At 38.7% G+C, this 21,083-nt stretch overlaps 1 protein-coding gene across 1 annotated transcript in view; it reads left to right on the plus strand.

Annotated features, from left to right (window-relative positions):
• The window catches only part of dync2h1 (dynein cytoplasmic 2 heavy chain 1), a 123,592-nt gene that overhangs the window by 4,576 nt on the left and 97,933 nt on the right, over window positions 1-21,083 (plus strand). Inside the window, exons 4-19 of the mRNA XM_084418454.1 lie at window positions 294-432; window positions 1,189-1,307; window positions 4,151-4,295; window positions 8,266-8,498; window positions 8,572-8,703; window positions 8,815-8,928; window positions 9,791-9,902; window positions 10,184-10,308; window positions 11,407-11,582; window positions 12,076-12,271; window positions 12,789-12,884; window positions 14,419-14,580; window positions 14,695-14,793; window positions 17,208-17,347; window positions 17,438-17,666; window positions 20,090-20,217. Of these exons, the coding sequence (XP_084274580.1) occupies window positions 294-432; window positions 1,189-1,307; window positions 4,151-4,295; window positions 8,266-8,498; window positions 8,572-8,703; window positions 8,815-8,928; window positions 9,791-9,902; window positions 10,184-10,308; window positions 11,407-11,582; window positions 12,076-12,271; window positions 12,789-12,884; window positions 14,419-14,580; window positions 14,695-14,793; window positions 17,208-17,347; window positions 17,438-17,666; window positions 20,090-20,217 (2,345 nt within the window). The remainder of the gene's footprint in view (window positions 1-293; window positions 433-1,188; window positions 1,308-4,150; window positions 4,296-8,265; window positions 8,499-8,571; window positions 8,704-8,814; window positions 8,929-9,790; window positions 9,903-10,183; window positions 10,309-11,406; window positions 11,583-12,075; window positions 12,272-12,788; window positions 12,885-14,418; window positions 14,581-14,694; window positions 14,794-17,207; window positions 17,348-17,437; window positions 17,667-20,089; window positions 20,218-21,083) is intronic.

The raw sequence follows: 21,083 nt of genomic DNA on the forward strand, positions 1-21,083 counted from the left end.
AAAACACGTCCAAACTATCTATTATCCCCCAAGAAATCCGATTTTTAAATGATTCTTCTAGTGTGGATTGATGGTCAGCTGGTCTGGTCAGTGGTTATCTTAAATTAGATCTATTTGTTTTAATTTATTGTTTGTATATGCCAACAGTGATTCTTTAAATGTCTGCGTGAGCTCGCTGCAAACTACTTACACTATGGGGACAAATAAACACTACTCCTACTACTAGACTCATGGGACATGTTACACGGCTGGCTTTTGTAATGTGTTTTGTGTGTGTTTTCTGCTCTCTTCAGGACGATAAATGGAGTCAGTCGTTCGACTCAAAGCTTCAGTCTCTGCTCACAGATCTCGAGGTCGGGCTGGGCTCTGTGCTTAGACACTCAACACCAAAGGATTCTGGGAAACGGAGTCTTTCAGAGTCAGATGTGTCAAGTGAGTTCTCCCATCTTGAGTTTTTATACATTTAAATTCCATGCGATCAGGGCTTTGGCACTAACACCTGCTAGCCGCCAAATGTGTGTGTATTTCATCAGTGGCGTGTAACGCAGTCACTCCTACTAGCCAGTTTGGTGGGTTTAATTTTATATAATATATATTTTTCAATTGTAGTCTTTTAAAGAAGTCATCTGAAATAATAAACTAAGTGTAATGTAGTGTAATGATACATATCGATACTGAAATATCTGAAGCTCTTCCGCAGGACAGATACACGATACCAGCTGCTCTTTCTCTCTCTCTCATGTCTCTGACAGCGAGTGACACACAAACCCGCCTCTCCTCACTCACTCGATTCATTTTCTGCGGATGGATATTGTTTGTGTTACAGGGCTTGAATTTCGGTGTGGAATTATGCATATTAAGAATAATTTTACTCATTCCTGCAGATTTTCTGCTCACACCCAAAGTGCAGCACATAAAGACACTATATTGGCTATAAAACAGTGTAACGGATCTGTGCGTCAGCTCTTAAAGTGACAGCAGCCTAATATACCGGCCGCCAAATTATGAGATAATATAAAAATGATCAATTTTGCAGTTTTTCCCCATGGTATCGATGTCAAAATGGTGGCCAGTGGAAACGCTGAGTGGCTGGTAACTTTAGAAAACCACTAGTCACAGTGGCTGATGAGCAAACACGTGAAAGTCAAGCCCTGCGTGCGAGTAAAGTCCCCATGCTGATGTGTGCAGGTATCACGACCCCTCTGGATGAGTTCTGCTTCTGGGCCGATGTCAGTCGCTCTGCACAGCAGAGCAGCGAGAGAGAGCGAGCGGCACACTTCACTGAGCTCTTCACCACCATTGAGAAGGTACACACACGCACACATTAAGAGTTTTGATGCTCATGTGCACAGGCCTGTCGCGATAATCAATACATCGACTTATCCCACGATATATGGACGTGACCTCGATCATCATGCATTGCCCATTATGTGTAAATAAAAATAAATGTCACCAATATTTTGGCTATCGCAGTGCTCTCCGTCATCTTATCTGCTCTCCGTGTTTGAGGCGAAAGCAGAGCACAGGTCCTTCATAAGCGTAATGGACAACCACAGGGGAAAACGAGGCGTTCTATTAGAATAAGAAGTCCAAATGCATTCGGTTTCAAAGCCGTAATCCACTGTTCCTGTTGCTCAAACGTTGGCGCTTGCAACGCCAAGATCATGGGTTCGATTCCCAGGGAAAGCAAGAACTGATGCAAGCAAGAACTGTTTCCGCGGGGCATTAAAGCTGCATTCAGTAACTTCGGGATTTCTTCGCTGTATTCTCGCTTTTTGCTCGCAGGTTTCTCTCTAGAGCTCCCCCCACAGCTTCGGAATAGATATTTGACAACACTGTTGTAAAAACTCGTTGGCTATTCTCAGACACCAGAGGCTAGTAGATCAACGACATCAAAGCAGATGGGACATTCTTTAAAACGTCTTCTTCATTCGGGTTCGAACAGCATTTTAGCAGATTTCTTTTGGCCGTAAAGCAATTGTTTACATCGCGAGACCTGATATCACGCGAGACTTCCTGACGCGGCGGCCAGCGGCCCGCCGTCTCAAAGTTGCAAGTGCGCATTTTCCGCTCACGGACACCAGGGGGGTGTGAAACGACCACCATTCAACCCGAAATAAGTAATATAACCATTCCAATGACTCCGAAGCTGTTCAGTTAAGGTAAAAAAAGTTACTTAGTTCACCTTTAAAAGTCATTAAAAGCCATTAAATGTATTTTGAGAAAATTAAGGCCTTAAATGGCATTAAAAAGCATACAATTTGAATCCTACAGGCAGATAGTTTTGAAGAAAATGTTATATTATCAATTTATTTGAATATAGCCTTCATAATTAATCATTTTATTTGCTGTCGCAAAATGTGTACGTTAGTGTGATAAACACGCGGAACCAGTTTGGTAATTGCTTGCGGCCGGAGCTAAATTGCTGTCATGCGGAGGTGATGTGGGCATTTTGTCCCATTTTGCCATTAGGCAAGTATTTAAAATATGCTGTCTTTATGTTGTCTCTACATTCATTTGTAGATTAACTGTGAAATTATTACATTATAAAATATTTAAACTAATATAAACCTATAAAAATGTAAGTGTTTTTTATAGCGATTAATCACAGAAAAAATGTGTGATTAATCGAGTTAATTTTTTAATTGATTGACAGCACTATAACATCCGTGGTTAGTCATGGCATTAAAAATGTAAAAAAGGCATTAAAAAGCATTACATTTAATTTGAAGACACCTGCAGAAACCCTGCGATAAGAATGTAAATGTGTACCTTGAAATGCAATGTAATTGGGTAAAAGCGTCTGCCAAATGCATAAATGTAAATGTATAAATGGTGCACGCTCACAGCTAGCATTAAGGCCGTTTCACAGTCACAGGTTCATTTTCACTTTCACAATGCGTTCCGCTGTGCTGTTTTTCCATTGTGTTTTTTGTAAAGGTGCGCTAGACGGACGCGTTTGACCATTGCGTGTGTCTTTCACAGCATGACATGGCTTTATAAACACGGGGCACACAAGTAACACACCTCTAGAAAGATAGATTTAGCAGCAGATGTTTCCTGTTGAGGTATCTCTGCCTTTGCTCATATGGACATCTGACTGCTAAATAGGGGTTGTGTTTTTCAGCAACAGTGTGCACCCTTACTTTACTGAGAGAAGAAGGACAGTGACACGTCTGTAGAATGACCATCTCCATATAACTGCTTTTTGTGCATTTGCAAGTGTGTTTGTTTTTTCTTCTTGTCACTTTTTGTTAACAAAGGTGTATTTAATATTAGCTATTTATATGTTATTTATTTTGACACTTCAATTCCAGTATCTAAATATTCTTAAGAATGAAAAGTTTGTTGTCATTTGAAAGTGTGTAGGCCTACTTGCATTATTATGCTGTTATATTATGATTATATATTCAGTGGTATAAAACGATCTTAAAATGACAACAATATAGTTTATCGCAAATCTTTCTGGGACAATATATCACCCAACGAACAGTAGTTATCGTGACAGGCCTAGCTGTACACATAGTCTGTGTGTGACCCAGTGTTTTTGTAATATTATTTATATACTATTATGGCATTTGTTCATATTTTGAATTGGCTTTTATTTTTATACGGTCAGTTTTCCTTTTAATTTTAGTTGAAGTTTTATGATTTTGTGCTTTTGTCATTTTTATCATTGTTTTAAAATATTGTTTTATTATTCATTTAGCTTTATTATTATTTAACTAATTTTATTTAAGTTAGTTACCAAGTCAACATTTCAAAAATGTTTCATCTAATTTTTATATTTTATATGATTTCAGCTTTGTTTTCATTACCAATAACAATTTTAATAGTTTAGTTGTTTTAGTTAACAAATAACAATACTGGCACGATCAATGTGGACGTCTATTATTATTATTAACTTAAACTTAGTTTATTTCAGTTATTTGCCTCGTTTTATAAGTTACATTTTTTCATCATACTTTATTTAATTTCTATGAACGAAAATGTTTTAATAGTTTTAGTTACCAATAACACAGTGTCCGTGAACTGGCTGTTTACATCAACTTTAAATAAAATCTGTTTTATAATGATACATTTTAATTTCATGCTTGAAAACCAAGAGCAAGTAACCCTCCATGGACTTTGAATCATGTGTTTGTTTCAGGACTACAGTAATCTGGATAGTTTCAGTCTGGTGGAGGTACAGGACCTGATTGAGAGCACGCGTGAGACAGTAGATGACGTGTGGAAACAGAATGAGCACGCCGCCTATCCCGAGACACGCATGATCAGACTCATGGATGTCATAGGTGTACATCAAGCGTTGCTAAATAATAATCAATGCTTAAAGGAGTAGTTCACTTTTAAATGAAAATTAGCCCATGATTGACTCACCCTCAAGCCATCCTCGGTGTGTATGACTTTCTTCTTTCAGACGAACACAATCAGAGTTATATTTTAAAAACACCCTGACGCTTCCAAGCTTTATAATGGCAGTGGATTGCAACCAACAGATTAAAGCTCAAAAAAGTGAGTCCATCCACAGGGTTCGTACAAGGTGCTTAAAGTGCTTGAAGTGCTTGAATTTGACTTTTTGAAATTTAAGTCCTGGAAAACCCTTGAAAACAGCCATATTTTTGAAGAGGTACTTGAAAAGTGCTTGAATTATTAAAAATAGGGATGCACCGATACCGAGCTTGTGTACTCGCACTCGTAAAAATGCTCCGATACCAACAACTGATAGGCCTACGCAGGGCCGCGGGAAGTGGGGGTGCTGGGGGTGCTGTAGCGCCCCCTGTTTTCACAGAATTGTAAATGCAACGCATATGTTTGTTCATTAAAATTTATTAATTTTTAGCATTTAGTCATTTATTTGTAATAAACACTTTAAGTGGGCTATTTAAAAATTGTTATTTATATGTTAAATTATCTTTTTAAAACATAAGCGCAGAGTGTTATGTAATGTGTGTGTGTGTGTGTGTGTCGAAAGAATTTGTCCGCAGCTGCTCAAAAAAAAAAAAAAAAAACCCAGTCAAAAACCCCACTGTCAGTGTTTTGTAAGGAACAGGCAAATATGTAAAATATAGCAGGAGACATTTTAATTGTTTACTAATAAAACAGTTAATTTTTATGTCAGTGTCGGCTAGACAGATGAAGTTGACGACTCGCGATCTTCGCAGCACCAGAGAGAAATGCACATTTCATACGAATTACATAAGCAGCGCAGTCTGTTTTCTTTCGTTTTGAATTGTTTTGCTTAAAAGTAGACATTTCAAGCTTTCTATATGTCTTCGGTCTGTGAGGTAATAGGCTACCTTATAGGCCTACGCTGAGATTCGGTTCATTTATGAGACGAGCTCCAGGTTCGCCAGCGCCTCCGTGTCCTGATTATCTATTTTCTAATAGCCTATATTTACTTCTTATTTATTAAATCCAGACAATTGGTTGATGAAACATCGATTAAAATTAAGATACAATTAATACAAAACGAAATTAAATTTAAAGACAGGCTTTGTGCTTTTAGTTTGAGGTCTCTGTGAAAGTTTTAAAACATTCTTTTAGTGCCGCTTTAGAGCGCTCACGTCCGTAGCGGAGAACTGTCTGTAACATTTTTTGTGAAATAAATTTCTAAAAAAAATGCGACTTAGTCCAGTGCGTATTAGGCTATATGTGTTTTTTTCTTCCTCGTGGCGCATTTTTTGACTGATATGCGACTCCGGAGCGACTTATAAAATAGGCTACGGTAAGTTATTTATTCTTTTTGTGCAAATGTCCCATAAAGTCCCATCCTTTAAGGATTAATTTATGTCCCGTTGACCGGTCCATTGCATTACGAATAAAAGCAGAATCAATAAAGTCAAAAATGTGATGTGCAGTCAGGTGGCTTGAGTGTGTGCGCGTTTTTTGACGAGTTTTATAGTCTTGATTGTTTCTTATTCAAAAGTGGTGATGACCCCCCCCCAACCAAAAACCTCTTCCCGCGGCCCTGGGCCTACCAGGCAGCGTGTGTATAGAAACACATAGCTGTGGTGCGTGAGCTGATAAGAGAAAACGCGCGCTGGATTGAGCGCGCACCGGCACAGATGCGCGAGCTGGTCGAGCACATCCCTTTAAACAGACGTCAGTGGAAAGTTTGTTCAGTTGGATGTCAGTGGCAAAGAAAATAAAACGAGGCATGTAGCTTATTATTAACGTTAACTGACGAGAGAGAGAGCGAGAGCGAAACTAAATTGTATATGTAAGTAGTAAAACACGAACTGTTACCTGATTTATGTATAATGAGTGGCTCCCTACATTATTACAGGACGTTTGCAGGTCAAGAAGTTTAATCCGCAAACACAAACATCCGAAGCACTCGCTCCGCAAACCAACGTCTTTACAACAAGTTTATGTAAAAACGCCTGTCTAGGTGAGTATCCCAGTAAACAAAGTCGGTTATATCTCAAGTGAGCGTAACCATGTTCAAATGGGGTCCATGCGTTCGGTCTTAAAGGGACAGCAGTCTAATTAACATGCTGCTGTTTAATGTTAATCAAACAAAGGACAAATAATTTACTCACTGATCTTGACTAAATAGGCTACCCTTTTCAACTAAAAAAACAAACAAACTCTATCTATATATAATTTATACAGTAATGAAGATGCATTTTTTTTCACATTTGATTACTTTATTCAAATTTCTGTGCCTGTAAGATCTACCCGAAAAACTCTAAAAACACTGTTTATTTCAATTGTAGCCTTTCTTTGTTCTAATCTATTGTACTGTATTTATTTGTCCAATTTGTAATTCGATTATTTGTTCTTATTTTGTTACTGATTGCTTACTTGTCTTTAATAATGTTTTAAATTCACATTAATTAGGCTGGTAGTTTTTGTTGTATCTCACTGGTATCTAATCATTTGTGCCGCTGACCCAATCCTCAGCACTGAGCCCTGCTGAAGCAGCTCTAAATATGTGCTGTGATATTAAATGAAAGATAAAATATGATAGAGCAATAGAATGAACAGTGACAGTAACAGAAGCTCATACAATGCATTTAGCAGGCTTAATTAAGCATGAGAATAACTGAAATAAATATATATTTGATGAACAAATTAAGCCAACTAATATGATTTATATTCTTTTGGTTTATCTACTAATACATTTCAAAATTACAAATGCAGTAAAAATTCAGGGATCGGTAACTGGTATCGGTATCGGCGAGTACCAAAAATTAAAGAATGGGTATCGGACAAAAAAAGTGGTATCGGCGCATCCCTAATTAAAAAAAAAAATTGTTGAAAAAATACTATCTTTTCACGCTAAATTAACGCTGCAGCCTGTCTGAGATATAGAGCTATGAGCATGATATTAAGTATATGATAAGTATGTAATACAACTTTCATTCTTCAGGTCAATCATATATTCATAGGAAAAAAATCAGTTTCAATATCCTTTCAATGGTTAAGGTGATTTCCCATTCCTGACAGCGCTGGTCAATGGATTGATCTCTATGACGTATATATATATATATATATATATATGTAATTTGAGTAAAAAAAAATATTGTTTGATAAGTGCTGATTGAAGTCCTTGAAATCCCCCAAAGTAGTGCTTGAAAAGTCCTTGAAAGTCCTGGAATTTCATTTTACGGAATCTGTACGAACCCTGCATCCATCATAAGTGAACTTCACGCGGCTCCAGGGTTAATAAAGGCCTTCTGAAGCAAAGCCATGAGTTTGTGTACGAAAAATATTAATATTTATAACTTTATAAAGTAAAATAACTAGCTTCCCGACCAAACAAACATACGGATTCCACGTAAGTCTAAAGCGCAACTTATGCGAGTAATGCGACGTGCTGCTGATATTTACGCTACACATGACGCACTATGCTAATTCTGACATCATAAGTTGCGCTTTAGGAGTAAGTAGACTGCGTATAGCCGTTTGCCCGGAAGCTCGAAATGTTATTCTAGTTTATTTTTCCTGAACACAAACTCATGGCTTCGCTTCAGAAGGCCTTTATTAACCCCCCGGAGTCATATGGAGTTCGTTTATAATGGATGGACTCACTTTTTTGAGCTTCATACTGATGGTTGCAATCCACTGCCATTATAAAGCTTGGAAGAGCCAGGACATTTTTAAAAATAAATCCGATTGTGTTCGTCTGAAAGGAGAAAGTCATACACACCTAGGATGGCTTGAGGGTGAGTAAATCATCATTTTTGGGTGAACTAACCCTTTAATAATATATTTGAGAGAGTACTAATAACGTTCCTGATGCGTGTGTGTTTACAGGCGGAGCTCTCGGCAGGTTTGTACAGAGGAAGTTGAATGCGCTGCGCTTGTGGGAGGATCCTTATTTCACAGTCAGGGAGGGGCTTAAAGGGGGCGTGTCTGTCTGTGAGCAGTGGGTGGCGGCCTGTGAACGCCTGACTGGTCAGGTGTGGAAACGCTACTCTCCTCATCCGTGGAGTGGAGAGAAACACCGGCCACAGGGGCTGGAGAGCCTCGCCCAGCGATTGGAGGAGGTCGGACCGCACACCTATCAAACCTTGCGGTATAAGCCGGTGCATTATCTTATGATGTGTGTGTGTGTTTTAGGTGGTGCAGGTGCGATCTGTGTGTGAGAAACTGCAGCGTTTGTTGTCCGGAGGGAAGCAGCAGGTTTCGGCCGCACGTGTGTATCAGCCTTTCACAGGACTCAACCCGATACACTACAACCCTTACACTGAGGTACACACATGCACGAGATATTCACTATTGTACTTCCATTGCAAACACATGATGAATATTTGATATATCACTCAGCTGTATATTTATGTGTGTGTGTGTGTGTGTGTTTAGCCCTTATGGAGAGCCGCGGTGTCTCAGTTCGATCGGCTCATCTCTCCAGCTGAACAGGAAGCAGCTGGAAAGCTCAAGACCTTTATAATAGATGCACAGGACAGTCCGCAGCAGGTACACACACTCACACTAGTCCTGTGTATCCAGACGTTTAGCTTTTTGTTTGAGTCATTTCGTTACGCTTGCCAAGAACTGCCAAGAACTTAGACAGAGAGAGACTGTCTGATTGAGGGCGAGTGAATAGATAATACAAGATAAATAGACAAAATAAACACGGGCATACACTACTGTTCAAAAGTTTGGGTTTTTAACTAAATTAATTAACACCTTTATCTATCAAGGATGCATTAAATTGATCAAAAGTACAGTAAAGACATTTATAATGTTACAAAAGATTCTATTTCAAATAAATGCTGTTCTTTTGAACTTTCTATTCATCAATGTTTTATGGTTTCCACAGAAATATGAAGCAGCACAACTGTTTTCAACACTGATAATAATCATAAATGTTTCTTGAGCATTAAATCATCATATTATACTGATTTCTGAAGGATCATGTGACACTGAAGACTGGAGTAATGATGCTGAAAATTCAGCTTTGATCACAGGAATAAATTACACTTCACTATATATTCACATAGAAAACAGTTATTCTAAATTATAATAATATTTCACAGTTTTTACCATATTTTTGATCAAATAAATGCAGCCTTGGTGAGCAGAAGACACTTCTTTCAAAAACAAACCGCGTAGTGTATTAGAGAAACTTTAAGGTGGAATTTTCCGCCTTCAAAAATAAACGACTGATTATTTGACAGACCTCAGAAAGCATAGTTAAATATCTCATATACGTTTCTTAAACAAAGCTCAAATTGTTTACCTTGTAAACTTCCAGACTGTCTGTGTGCTTGATGTTTGACCCCAGACTTATACTAAATTCCCAGACAAACACTTCTTTTTCTTAACGTCGTTTCAGCTGCTGCAGGCGTTTCAGAAACACAGAGATCTGATCAAACGACCCACGATCAGCAAAGAACTGCAGCCGGAGAGAGAAACGCTCCTCACACGACTGCTGGACTACAACAAGGGTCAGATCACACACACTGAGCAATACGACACAGGCTCACTGAGTACTGACTTCATAGCCAGCTACATCCTAACTCAAACGAAACCACACACATGACTGATTTGAAACAATCATTTTGGCTGAAATTTGGCATTTTAAAAGTCAGCATGCCTACATCAGGACCGTCTACTACGTTATGAAGCTCACTAATACTGAGGCCATCTAGATTGCCATACTATGAAGAGAGAAAGACACCAGAGAGGTCTTTGAAGAGTTTTTGATGCCAGTTGTGTTGTTGTGCAGGACTGCGGGCGGATTTTGAGAGCCGCTGTCACGGCGCGCCAGGAGAGAAAACCGGTCCTCTAGCAGGAAGAAACCTTCCCGAGGTCGTCAACAATATTGTGTGGGTCAGACAGCTGCTGCTTAAGGTGCGTATGAGCTTATATTAATTAATGGACAACATTTCAACGAGCCATTTAAGACACTACAGGCAGAACCCCTGTTTTTACTGTTTTATTCCTATCTAGTGTATATTCTGATGGTTTGTTCATATATCATTTTCCGGATTTATATGTAAAATGTAAGTCCAAAAAATCCCCTCCATAAAAGCCTTTAATATGTCAACAAAATGAATTTTGAACCTGGTTTTATCTAATGTTCTGATTCCTGTGCTGGACAATTTATGCAATTTAGTGCATATTTAATTAGAAAATGCCTCATTTGGATATTTAAACAACATTTCAGGAAAAAAAGGTCTTAATGTACTGTGTTTAAGCAGCTGATGCAAGCATGGTGATATCTATTAGTTAATTCTTTTTTACCATATTCACCTGTAATGTTATTGATTAAATGTGAAGTATGTAAGATTGTTAAAATCCATTCTCTTAACTCAGTGTACTGTTCATTGACTACTATTAGTGTGTGATTCATGGGTTTATCTCCCCCAAAAGTGTAAACCTTAAGCCTCCCAGGCACCATTAAATCATTAAGATCTGAATCAGATCTGTCAATCACTTTCCAGCTCAACCAATAGTGAGAGTGTGAGGCGTGGCTACTGTAGGAGGCGGAGCCAGAGGGCGTGAGACCATGACTGACTCATTACATGCGAAGAGACATTCAATTTTGGTCAAAAATCATTGCATTTAGACCTTCACAGATTAAACATCATCATGCACCTGTTCAGACACACACATGTACCAGTTTATAATGTTAACTCATGTTAAGTCTCAAACTGTTGTGGTCTGTCATGTCAGAAAATGTGCCCAATGCTGATTCGCTGGATGGGTTTTTTAAAAGCGAGACGCTTGCGTTCACACTACACAGAGTGTTTCTGCTTACTTTTGACACATAGCACACACATGTTGGACCTTTCACTGGAAGTAGTCTACTTTTACAAGCACCCGTACCTGTAATTCCTATAGGAACCACTAGTGTTGCTGAAACAACATACTTCACCTTTAAGGACATTGAAAAAGAACATTAAAAGTGGTGAAGGACTTGAGTTGTAAATCTCTGTGTGTGTGTAGGTGGAGGACTCTCTGAAGATGGCAGATGCTTTGCTCTCGGATCTGTCTGGGTTTCGGTCGCTGGTCCGTTTCTCTGATGAGCTGCAGGACCAGCTGAGATCATACGAGCAGGAGCAGTTTGAAGACTGGACCAGAGACCTGCTGTCAGGACTCTCCGATCCCAAATCTGGAATCAGGTTAACACACACACACACACACACACCAAACATGTAGACATACTTTAAAGGGCATTTCATAGCCTTCCATTGCTCTTGCTCATATTGCTCATCATGTTTGATATGCTAAATTCTACGGCCTTTAAATGATCAACATGATCAAAACTTTGCTGTTGTACACAATCTACTACATGCCTTGATTAGTTTAAACTTTTTTAAGTAAGTAAAAGGCCCAAGGACAGAACTATTCAAAGCTGGTCAATAACCGCAGATATATTGTTAGAAAAACAAAAACCTTGACTTCCTAATTATGTGTACTTGTTTTATATAATTAATTTATTTTGGTCTGGTTAATGTCATGGCATCTGTTTTATATATAGTTAATTGAATCTGTGATGTATGTTTCTGACACAGCTTGAAACCTATAATAAAATATTGATAAAAAAGTAAGTAAAAGGCCTTTTAGTCTATTTGTAAAAAACATCCAACTTCAGCTCATAGTTCACTTGTCTAGTTTGCAGGCCAGTAGTCGTGTGATGGAGTTGGATCACATGGATGGGAAACTGAAGATCCAGTACTCGGACCGGCTGGTGAGTTTACTCAGAGAGGTTCGACAGCTCTCCGCCCTGGGCTTCACCATCCCTGCTAAGATCCAGCAGGCGGGAAACACCGCAGAGAAGTTCTACCGACAGGCCATCATCCTCAAACAGGTGTGTGAACACACACATACACACGGACTGGAGGTTTTTCTTACACTGTACACATGCTGAAAGTACCAATATGACTACTAACCCAACGAGTGACATTCCTAGACAAGATTCTAGTCTAGAATGTTCTCTGTTTCAGGTTGCATTAGGAAGTTAGATTCATTTATGTGAATCAGTTCGTTCATATCATTGAAATGAATCACTGATTCATTTGAATCAGTTGATTCATTTGAAATGAATCACTGATTCATTTGAGTCAACACTTAAGATAATTCGCTCCAGATAAATACTGCTCTGAAGTCAGTTATATAATCTTATTGTTATTCAGTTAAAAGATACTCACCTCTTACATAGTTTAATTATAACAAGCTACTCTTTGTTAGTAGCTTGACTGTAGTTTAACAACTTTACGTTTTAATTCGCTTGTAGTTTAGCTTCCCCCATACTGTATTCTTAGGTCAAATATTGTGTCGTATGTAGACTTGTGTTGCGAGTACAAGTGTATTTGTGTATTTAACAGGTGGCTCATTTCTACAACACCATCGATCAGCAGATGATACCTTCCCAACGACCCATGATGCTCGGCTGTGCTCTGGCCTTTGAGCAGGTCATCAAGGTAATCCTTCTGCGCTGAGAACATTTCCTAGAGCCATGAAACTGTATTTTATAGTATTGTACAATATATATATATATATATATTTTCTCTTTTGTTCACCAAGGCTGTGTTTATTTGATCAAAAATACAGTAAAAACAGTAATTTTGTGAAATATTATTACAATTTAAAATAACTGTTTTCTATGTGAATATATAGTAAAGTGTAATTTATTCCTGTGATCAAAGCTGAATTTTCAGCATCATTACTCCAGTCTTCAGTGTCACATGATCCTTCAGAAATCAGTATAATATGATGATTTGATAACTTTTGATCAATTTAATGCATCCTTGCTGAATAAAAGTATTAATTTCTTTCAAAAACAACAACACAATTCTTACTAGGGTTGGGTATCGATTGAATTTTAATGAATCCGATACCGATTCTGCTTATCAGTTCCTAATTTCGATTCCAATGAGGTCAAAAAACAAACATAGATATCATTCACATTTATTCTAAGTCTTAAGGCCTCATTATACTTCTGCGTCGGACCTACGCCGGAGCCTATACGCCGTAGGCAACGTGTTGGTTTTAATTTATACTTCTGTGTCGTTGTCCGCGTTGACGCGTACCTAAGGAGCGTGTGAAACCCCAAGGGAGGGGTTCTGGCAGACCAATCACAGCGCTTGTGTCCGCGTAGAATTGACGCGTTGTTACATTTTTGGAGAGGTGCACGTCAGGGTACGCCGTAGGGTACGCGCGCTACACACAGCCTACGACGTAGCTACGGCGGCAGTTCGACGCAGAAGCATAAAACAGGCTTTAGTCTAAATCAATCAGGCTAAAGAACACTTACTCAAGGAACTTTTGCCTGTGGTTTAAAAATACCACACCAAAAACAACTAGCCTAACGAAGATACATTTCAAGCATTATTATAGACAAGTAAAACACTCAGTAATTAAAAAAGAACAAATAAACAAATTAGAAATCACACAAAAAATACAACTGAACAAAGATACGATTGAAATAAACCGTGTGAAACTGTAATCAAATGTGAAATAAAACTGCACTTTATAATTAAAATATATATTACAAATATAGATACAAAAGTTATAAGCGAGTGGATTTCCTCTTTGTCTTTTGTTCTTTGTTTAAAGCAGGTTTATTAGGCTGCTGTCACTTTAAGACTAACGCTCGTATCCAATATACTGTTACACACGTTTTCTTTCTTAACGGTTTACGTTAATTTAAGACTGAGTTTACGAGGATTTTTTGACATTTGTGTGTGTGTATTTGTCCGTTCAAGCGGCAAAAGATGCGGAAGACGACTCAATTCAGTATTGCGTACATACAGTATGAGAGGCAGCTTTCTGTGCGCATGGTTTGGATGTGTGACACATCACGTATCCGAGTCCTGACCTTAAGTATCCGATTCCAGAATTGGAATAGATTTTCGATTCCCATCCCTAATTCTTACTGACCCCAAACGGTATTTTGCATGATAAATGAGTACAGGCAGTGTTTTGAGTGTCACAGTATAATTTGTTGTACAATAGAACCCACGGTCTCAATCTCAGGGCGAAGGCGGAAAGCTCCAGATCACGTGGGAGAATCCTAAAGAGCTGGAGCTGTACATTAGTAAACTGCAGAGCGCCGCTGAGAGACTCTCCACGGAGAACCGCAAACTCAGGAAGTGGCACACCGACTTCACTGACAAGGTGATCTCTTTTTCCTCCACCTTTAACCTGCACGTTTGGAGCATCAAGGCACACATGAACATGGAAGAGCTGGCTGACTAGCTTTAGCTGTGTGTGTGTGTGTGTGTTTTATAGGTGGTGTGTCTGATGGGAGTGGATCTCTTGCGTCAGCAGCAGAAATGGAAAGATGGTCTTCAGGATCTCAGGACTGGATTTGCCACGCTGGAGTCTCAGGTGATCACGAGTCTTCTGTCACTTCACAGTGAACGCTGCTCCACACAAACTCATCTCTGCGTCTGCTCTGAGTTTACATCACTTATTGTGCTTTCGGGAACACAACAATCTTCCCAAAGTTGTAATGAGAAGTGCTTATAATCCGGCTGTTGGCAACAAAAGAGAAGTTTAAGGGCTTCTTTAAATATATTGCTATTGTCATTTTATAGTAAACATTATTATTATAAATTTTTTCTTAAATCCTTGATTTATTATTTTAGTGATTAGTGATTTTGTATAATGTTTTATATAATAATAATAATTTTAAAATGTTTAAATTTAAAAAGCAACAGTTTTGTCTGTGCTTGTTTGTAGGGTTGCACAAGTTGGCCAAAAATTATGTGATTATATATCAATATCTGTGACCCGCTCTGGCGAAATGAGTCGGAAGTCGCAACGTTCTATTTTAAGATATGGGCCGATTATGTGGAAAAACAATGAAATAATAGTTGTTGTTTTTTTGTTGCTAAATTTCAAACAACAGACATTCAAAAATAATCTCCTAAAGTTTCGTAGTCCAGATAATTGAGTAAAGGTATTTAAATGACTATTAAAGTTTACAAAGTTTTACTAAATTCGCTGGAAATGAATATTGCTTTTCTCAACTCCTCTCGTCACCTCTGAGCATTTCCCGGGTATCCCCTGAAACGTCTCTGCTCTCCAAATATGGTGATACACGTTGTATAGAACCAATCAAAAAGCTTAGAAATGTACACAAACGCTGATCATTTGTCAATGGGAAGCCCCGTTTCGACTGACCGGCACGCGATTGGTCCAGCCATCCTCCTGTCAGACTCGCGGCGCTCTGTGTAAACAAGCTAGCAGATCTCCTCAGAAAAATGAAATATTATTAATTTGAGAAATGTCGCTGTCAAAAGAGAGCAAAGTCGCCAAAAGCGTTGAACTCACTGGAGGCTTCTAACCTAAGCTCTGCTGCTGGTCATCAAGAGTGGCTAAGGCTAGTCAGTGATTGTTTTGAATCTGGAGACGTGTCATCCTCTGATGACAGCGAAAGTGACAGCCCTGTGGTATTTATCGTGTATGGATGTGAGTGAGTGCAATTATTCTGTGAGTGTATTTATCTGCAAGGAGAATCCATTACAATGTGTTTGATTTATTGTAACCCAATATTTAACTGTTGGTATCTCCGTTATGAATTTGTTACACTGTTATTGTCAACTAGCCTACACAAAGATATGATTGCATAGGCTAACATTATTTGTTCTCTGTTTCCTTGTCTCTCTGCCTCTCTCACTTTCTCTCTCTCTCTCACAGACACACAGACACACACACACACACACACACACACACACACACACACACACACACACACACACACACACACACACACACACACACAGAGAGAGAGACACACACACACAGACACAGACACACACACCCTCTCTCAAGCAAAACTGTAGCACCTCTGTTCAATCTTTCTGATTTTAGTAAATGTTTGTAAAAGTGCCTTTTAAATTATTTATTAAAATAAAAACTTTAAAATAATTTGAGCTTCAGCCTGGTTTAATAGCATGTATTAATGTCTTTGGTCAAATTAAGCTGTACAATAAATAGTTTATCCCTTTAAATGCAATGGATTTTGAAAGATATCAACAAAAAAACGGGCAAAAAAACTTTTAAAGCGATTTTCAATTGGAAAAAGAGGGCAGATGACCATAATTAAAATGTGTATATCTTTACAACCATTCAAGGTATGACTTTGACTAGGATATCATTTGAAAGCTTATGGTTAATCTCCTCTTTCATTAATACCAAAATCTCAAATGTGAAATTTGGGTCACTGTGACTCATTTTGCTGGATCAGGTCACATATATCAGTTATCAATAAATATATATATATATTTGTGTGAATTTACAAAGGGTACAGCAATTTAATAAATGCATACATTCCTTTTTTCTTTTTTACAACTACTAAAGGTGGACAATTAAATCAAATTTTAAACAAAATAGAAAAATAAAAATCAGTTATTTCAGAAAAATCATATTATTTATGTTCCGTATGTTCAATTATGTTCAATCATATTATTTATGTTAAAATTCATATTATTTATGTATAATAATTTTATTTTACAGTACAACTGTCTTAATTGCTTAATTTTTCAAAATTCAAACCATCAAGCTATAGTCATAGTGATATATAATCACACAGCTTTTGGCAAACCTTGGCATGATTTCGATCAGAAAACCAGATTTGCCCTTCTACCTTCTAAAGCAGCTTCCTAACTGAAACTGAACCTGATATATGCCTTGTTAGGTGGCATAATAGTGTCTAAAATGCTGTCTATGTAGGCTCAGTGTTTCTACCATCATCCTTAAACATGCCTGGATGTGTGTGTGTGTGTGTGTGTGTTCAGGGGTTTCGTACAGGAGACATGAGGGCCTGGCGTCAGCACTGGAACCATCAGCTGTATAAAGCTCTCGAGCATCAGTATCAGGTGGGACTGGAGGCCCTCAACAAGAACCTGCCGGAGATTAACATCGACCTCATCTTCAAGTAAGAGCCCTTTCCTCTTGATGCGTCTTAAAGGACTAGTTCACTCAAAAACACTCAGTTATTGACTCACAAAAACTCGTGTGTCTCCAGGCAGGGGCGGCTGCAGTTCCGTCCTGCGTTCGAAGAGGTCAGGGCAAAATACTACCGTGAGATGAAACGGTTCATCTGCATCCCGAACCAGTTTAAGGGCGTGAGCGAGACGGGAGAGGAGCCCATATTCACCTGCATGATCGAACGCAACGCCAGCGGCTTCTTGACCATCTTCAGCAAAGCTGAACTCCTCTTCAGTCGACTCACACAACTGCTGGACAAGTTTAAGGTACCGCACACTGCGCTTCAAACCCCGGTGAGCCGTCACACTGGGTAACGTCAGTGATGCACTAATGAGAAGGCCGTTCCAATTACACGCAGCAAAATGTTGCTTCCTTTTGAGATTTTAGCTGATTTTGACTATAAACAAAGGCAACATCATATCATTAAACTGGTTGCATATCATTAAACGGATGCATTAAACTGATCAAAAGTGATTACAATTTTATTTCAAATAAATGCTTTTCTTTTGAACTTTCAATTCTTCAAAGAATCCTGGAAAAATCCACAGAAATATGAACTGTTTTCAACAATTCAAAGTTTCTTGAGCATCAAATCATCATATTATACTGATTTCTGAAGGATCATGTGACACTGAAGACTGGAGTAATGATGCTGAACATTCTAAATTCAGAGTATAAGACGCTTCTTTCAATTAATGGACCCTTTTGAACGGTACAGTATATCCTCCAAAGATAGAGAAATCCCAGAATACACTGCAAAATTCTCTTAAAATTGTTAGTTGAGGGAAACGTCGATTATAGTTATAAGTTCTGGACAAATAATTCACGCATGGTGGATTCCATTTTTATTAGAATATTAGAACACGAAGGGAATTTCGGCACATAAAGGTCATGAACTGAGGTCACTTTTAAAGTGATGTTCTAGAAAACACCGTGATCACCCACACACACACACTTACAACCAGATCGCCTGTTTATTAGGCATTACCTGTGGCTTAAAACCGAGTGAACTGCCTACCTAGATATGTTCAGTGCATCACCCATGATGCCCAAAATGCAGCTTAGAGCAGTGCACGAGTTTAGTGCATCAGTGTTAGCATCTATTTATTGTGTTTTTGCATTTACAAACTTCCATTCTTGAAATGCCGTCTGCTTTCAATTGTGGTTTAGACTAGAGAACACTCTGGCAAAGGTTCTTGTGATGCTTTAATACTGTCACGGGGAATCCCAGCCCACTCGCACACAAACGCACTTCTGATTCCTGCCGCCCACACAGAGGGGAAACGGCCTGAGCGCTTCCTCTTTAGCAGCATGACTGGGAAACCTCATACACTCGTTCTGTGTGAGATGTGTGTGTGTGTGTCTGCTAACAGCAGATGTCCGATCATTGAGCAGGTGCTGCTTTAATTAGCTGTAGTTCACTGACAGTGATCCTTCATCATAGTGTCATTAACTTGCGTATATGCATAATTAAGAAGCGTGTTCATTGCAGATCTGAAATGACAGCTCAGCGTTTTGCTCATTTCATCACTTCCTAAGAAAGCGACCCAATAAAAGCTTTTGCATAAAGGTTCGAGCGGTTCATTTCAGTTTTGCTCGATTGGAGTTTTTTATGTGGCTAATAACAAAAGGGAAGGTTTGCGAGCAAAATTTTGAGAACTCCAAAATAAGCACACAATCGCCACATAATCTACAATATATGAGTTTAGTATCTGAATGAATAAGTTTCTTCAACTTTTGACCCTCAAACTGGTTTTTACGTCGGGACCCAGTGCAGTACCAACATTATTTATTGCACGAAATATCAAAATGTCCTTAAAATCAATGAAATGCTTTAACATCACAATGAACTGGTCAAGCAATATGCAAAATAATAACAGATCTAACTGCATATTTAAGTTTCTAAATGTGTCTTTGGAGCAGTGTTGTTATTTGTTAACTAAAGTTATTAAAAAATGTTTTTTGTTCATTGAAATAAAGCTGAAATTACATAAAATATTAATATTAGATACAAAAAAAAAAACTTAAATGAAAACTAGCAACTTTGCAACTGACTGAAATTAGAGTTTAAGTTGATGTACTAAACTTACTAAAACTTGAAATAATTTCAAGCTAAGTAGAAATATTTATAAAAAAACTGATTAAAATGACATAAGAACATTATAATCAAACAATCAAAATATGAATAAATACTATAATAGTATAGTATATTATCGAATAGCACTGCTCCAGAGCCAATAATTCACAGGATAATTAAAGTTGATCTTTATTGTGAGTCCATATTTAACAGTCTGGGTTGTATTTTCTTTTCTTCCAGGTAATTTTGACTAGTTTCTTCTTCAATGCTTCACATGAATTTGCGCCAGAGTTTGTTTGGAATGCGTGACCTTTGACATTAAGGACTTTTTAGAGCTGTGTAAGCTGTGTGAACTATACATATTTAAATGGTTAGTCTAGTCACTTGTTCCCTTTTACATTTAGCATTTCCCCGACCGACCCGATTAAGATTTTTAACGTAGCTCATCCCAGACGAGAGGGTTTGCAGCTCATATTCTGCCAGATAAGTGAAAAATTGGTGTAGGAAACTCAGTCGTGGGTGAATCTGAATTCAGAATCTGATGTGATCTGTAACATCAGGCCTCCTGAGTCCGGATTATTTAAAAGTGTTTCCCTGTGTGTCTGTGTCCAGGACTGGGTGGTTCTGGGGCAGGTGGATGTAGATGTTCTGGTGGAGAAACACCTTCACAGTGTCCAGGACTGGGAGAGAAACTTCAAAGCTCTCAAAGCCAAAGGAAAAGAAGCCGAGCGGCTGCCCAGGTATCTGTCCTGTGTGTGTGTGTGTGTGTGTGTGTGTGTGTGTGTGTGATCACACCCTGATCAGCCAAAACATGGACTCTACAAGAGCCCTGAAGGTGTCCTGTGGTCTCCGGCACCCAGACGTCAGCAGCAGATCCTTCAAGTCCTGTAGGTTGTGTGTTAGATCGAGCTTGTTAATCCCGCACATCTCACACATGGATTGAGATCTGGGGAGTTTGGAGGCCAGAGCAAAACCTTAAACTCTTCGTCATGTTCCTCAAACCATTCCTGATCAGTGTGTGCAGAGTGACAGGGCTCATTATCCACTTCCACCAGTAACACCAGTGTCCTGACGGGCTGGACCTGCTCTGCAACAATCCCAGCAAGCGATATCCGTCTCTAGGTGAACTATAGACCCGGTATAGTCCGGCTATGAGTAACACACTTCTAGACAAAATAGCCTTGAGTTTGGTTACATGTCGTTTTTGCCGGAATAACTTGCGAGATGTGTGATATTCCATCATGTAAGCAAAGTCAACAGTGATTACAAGGTGTTTGAATTCATTTCTTCACTCTTTTCATTTCTTTGTCTAATTGATGACGAGTCTATTATTGGGCATCTATTACATTTTCACTGACAGCCCAAATTTCTTCTTGTTTTAGCCTAGACGTCTTTATCTATTAAACGTCTTTTAAACGCAAAATTGCTTGCTGGGATGTTAAGTAGGTGTCACGTGTCAAATCGACGTCCACATGAATGACCGGGTTTCCCAGCAGAACACTGACCAGAGCACCACACTCCCTCCACCGGCCTGTCGTTGTCCCATAATGCATCACTTCCCCAGGTAAACGCCGCACACGTACACGGCCATCTACGTGATGTAAAA

This window comes from Rutilus rutilus, assembly GCF_951802725.1.
Source record: "Rutilus rutilus genome assembly, chromosome: 9".
In the NCBI taxonomy this organism is placed as follows: Eukaryota; Metazoa; Chordata; class Actinopteri; order Cypriniformes; family Leuciscidae; genus Rutilus; species Rutilus rutilus.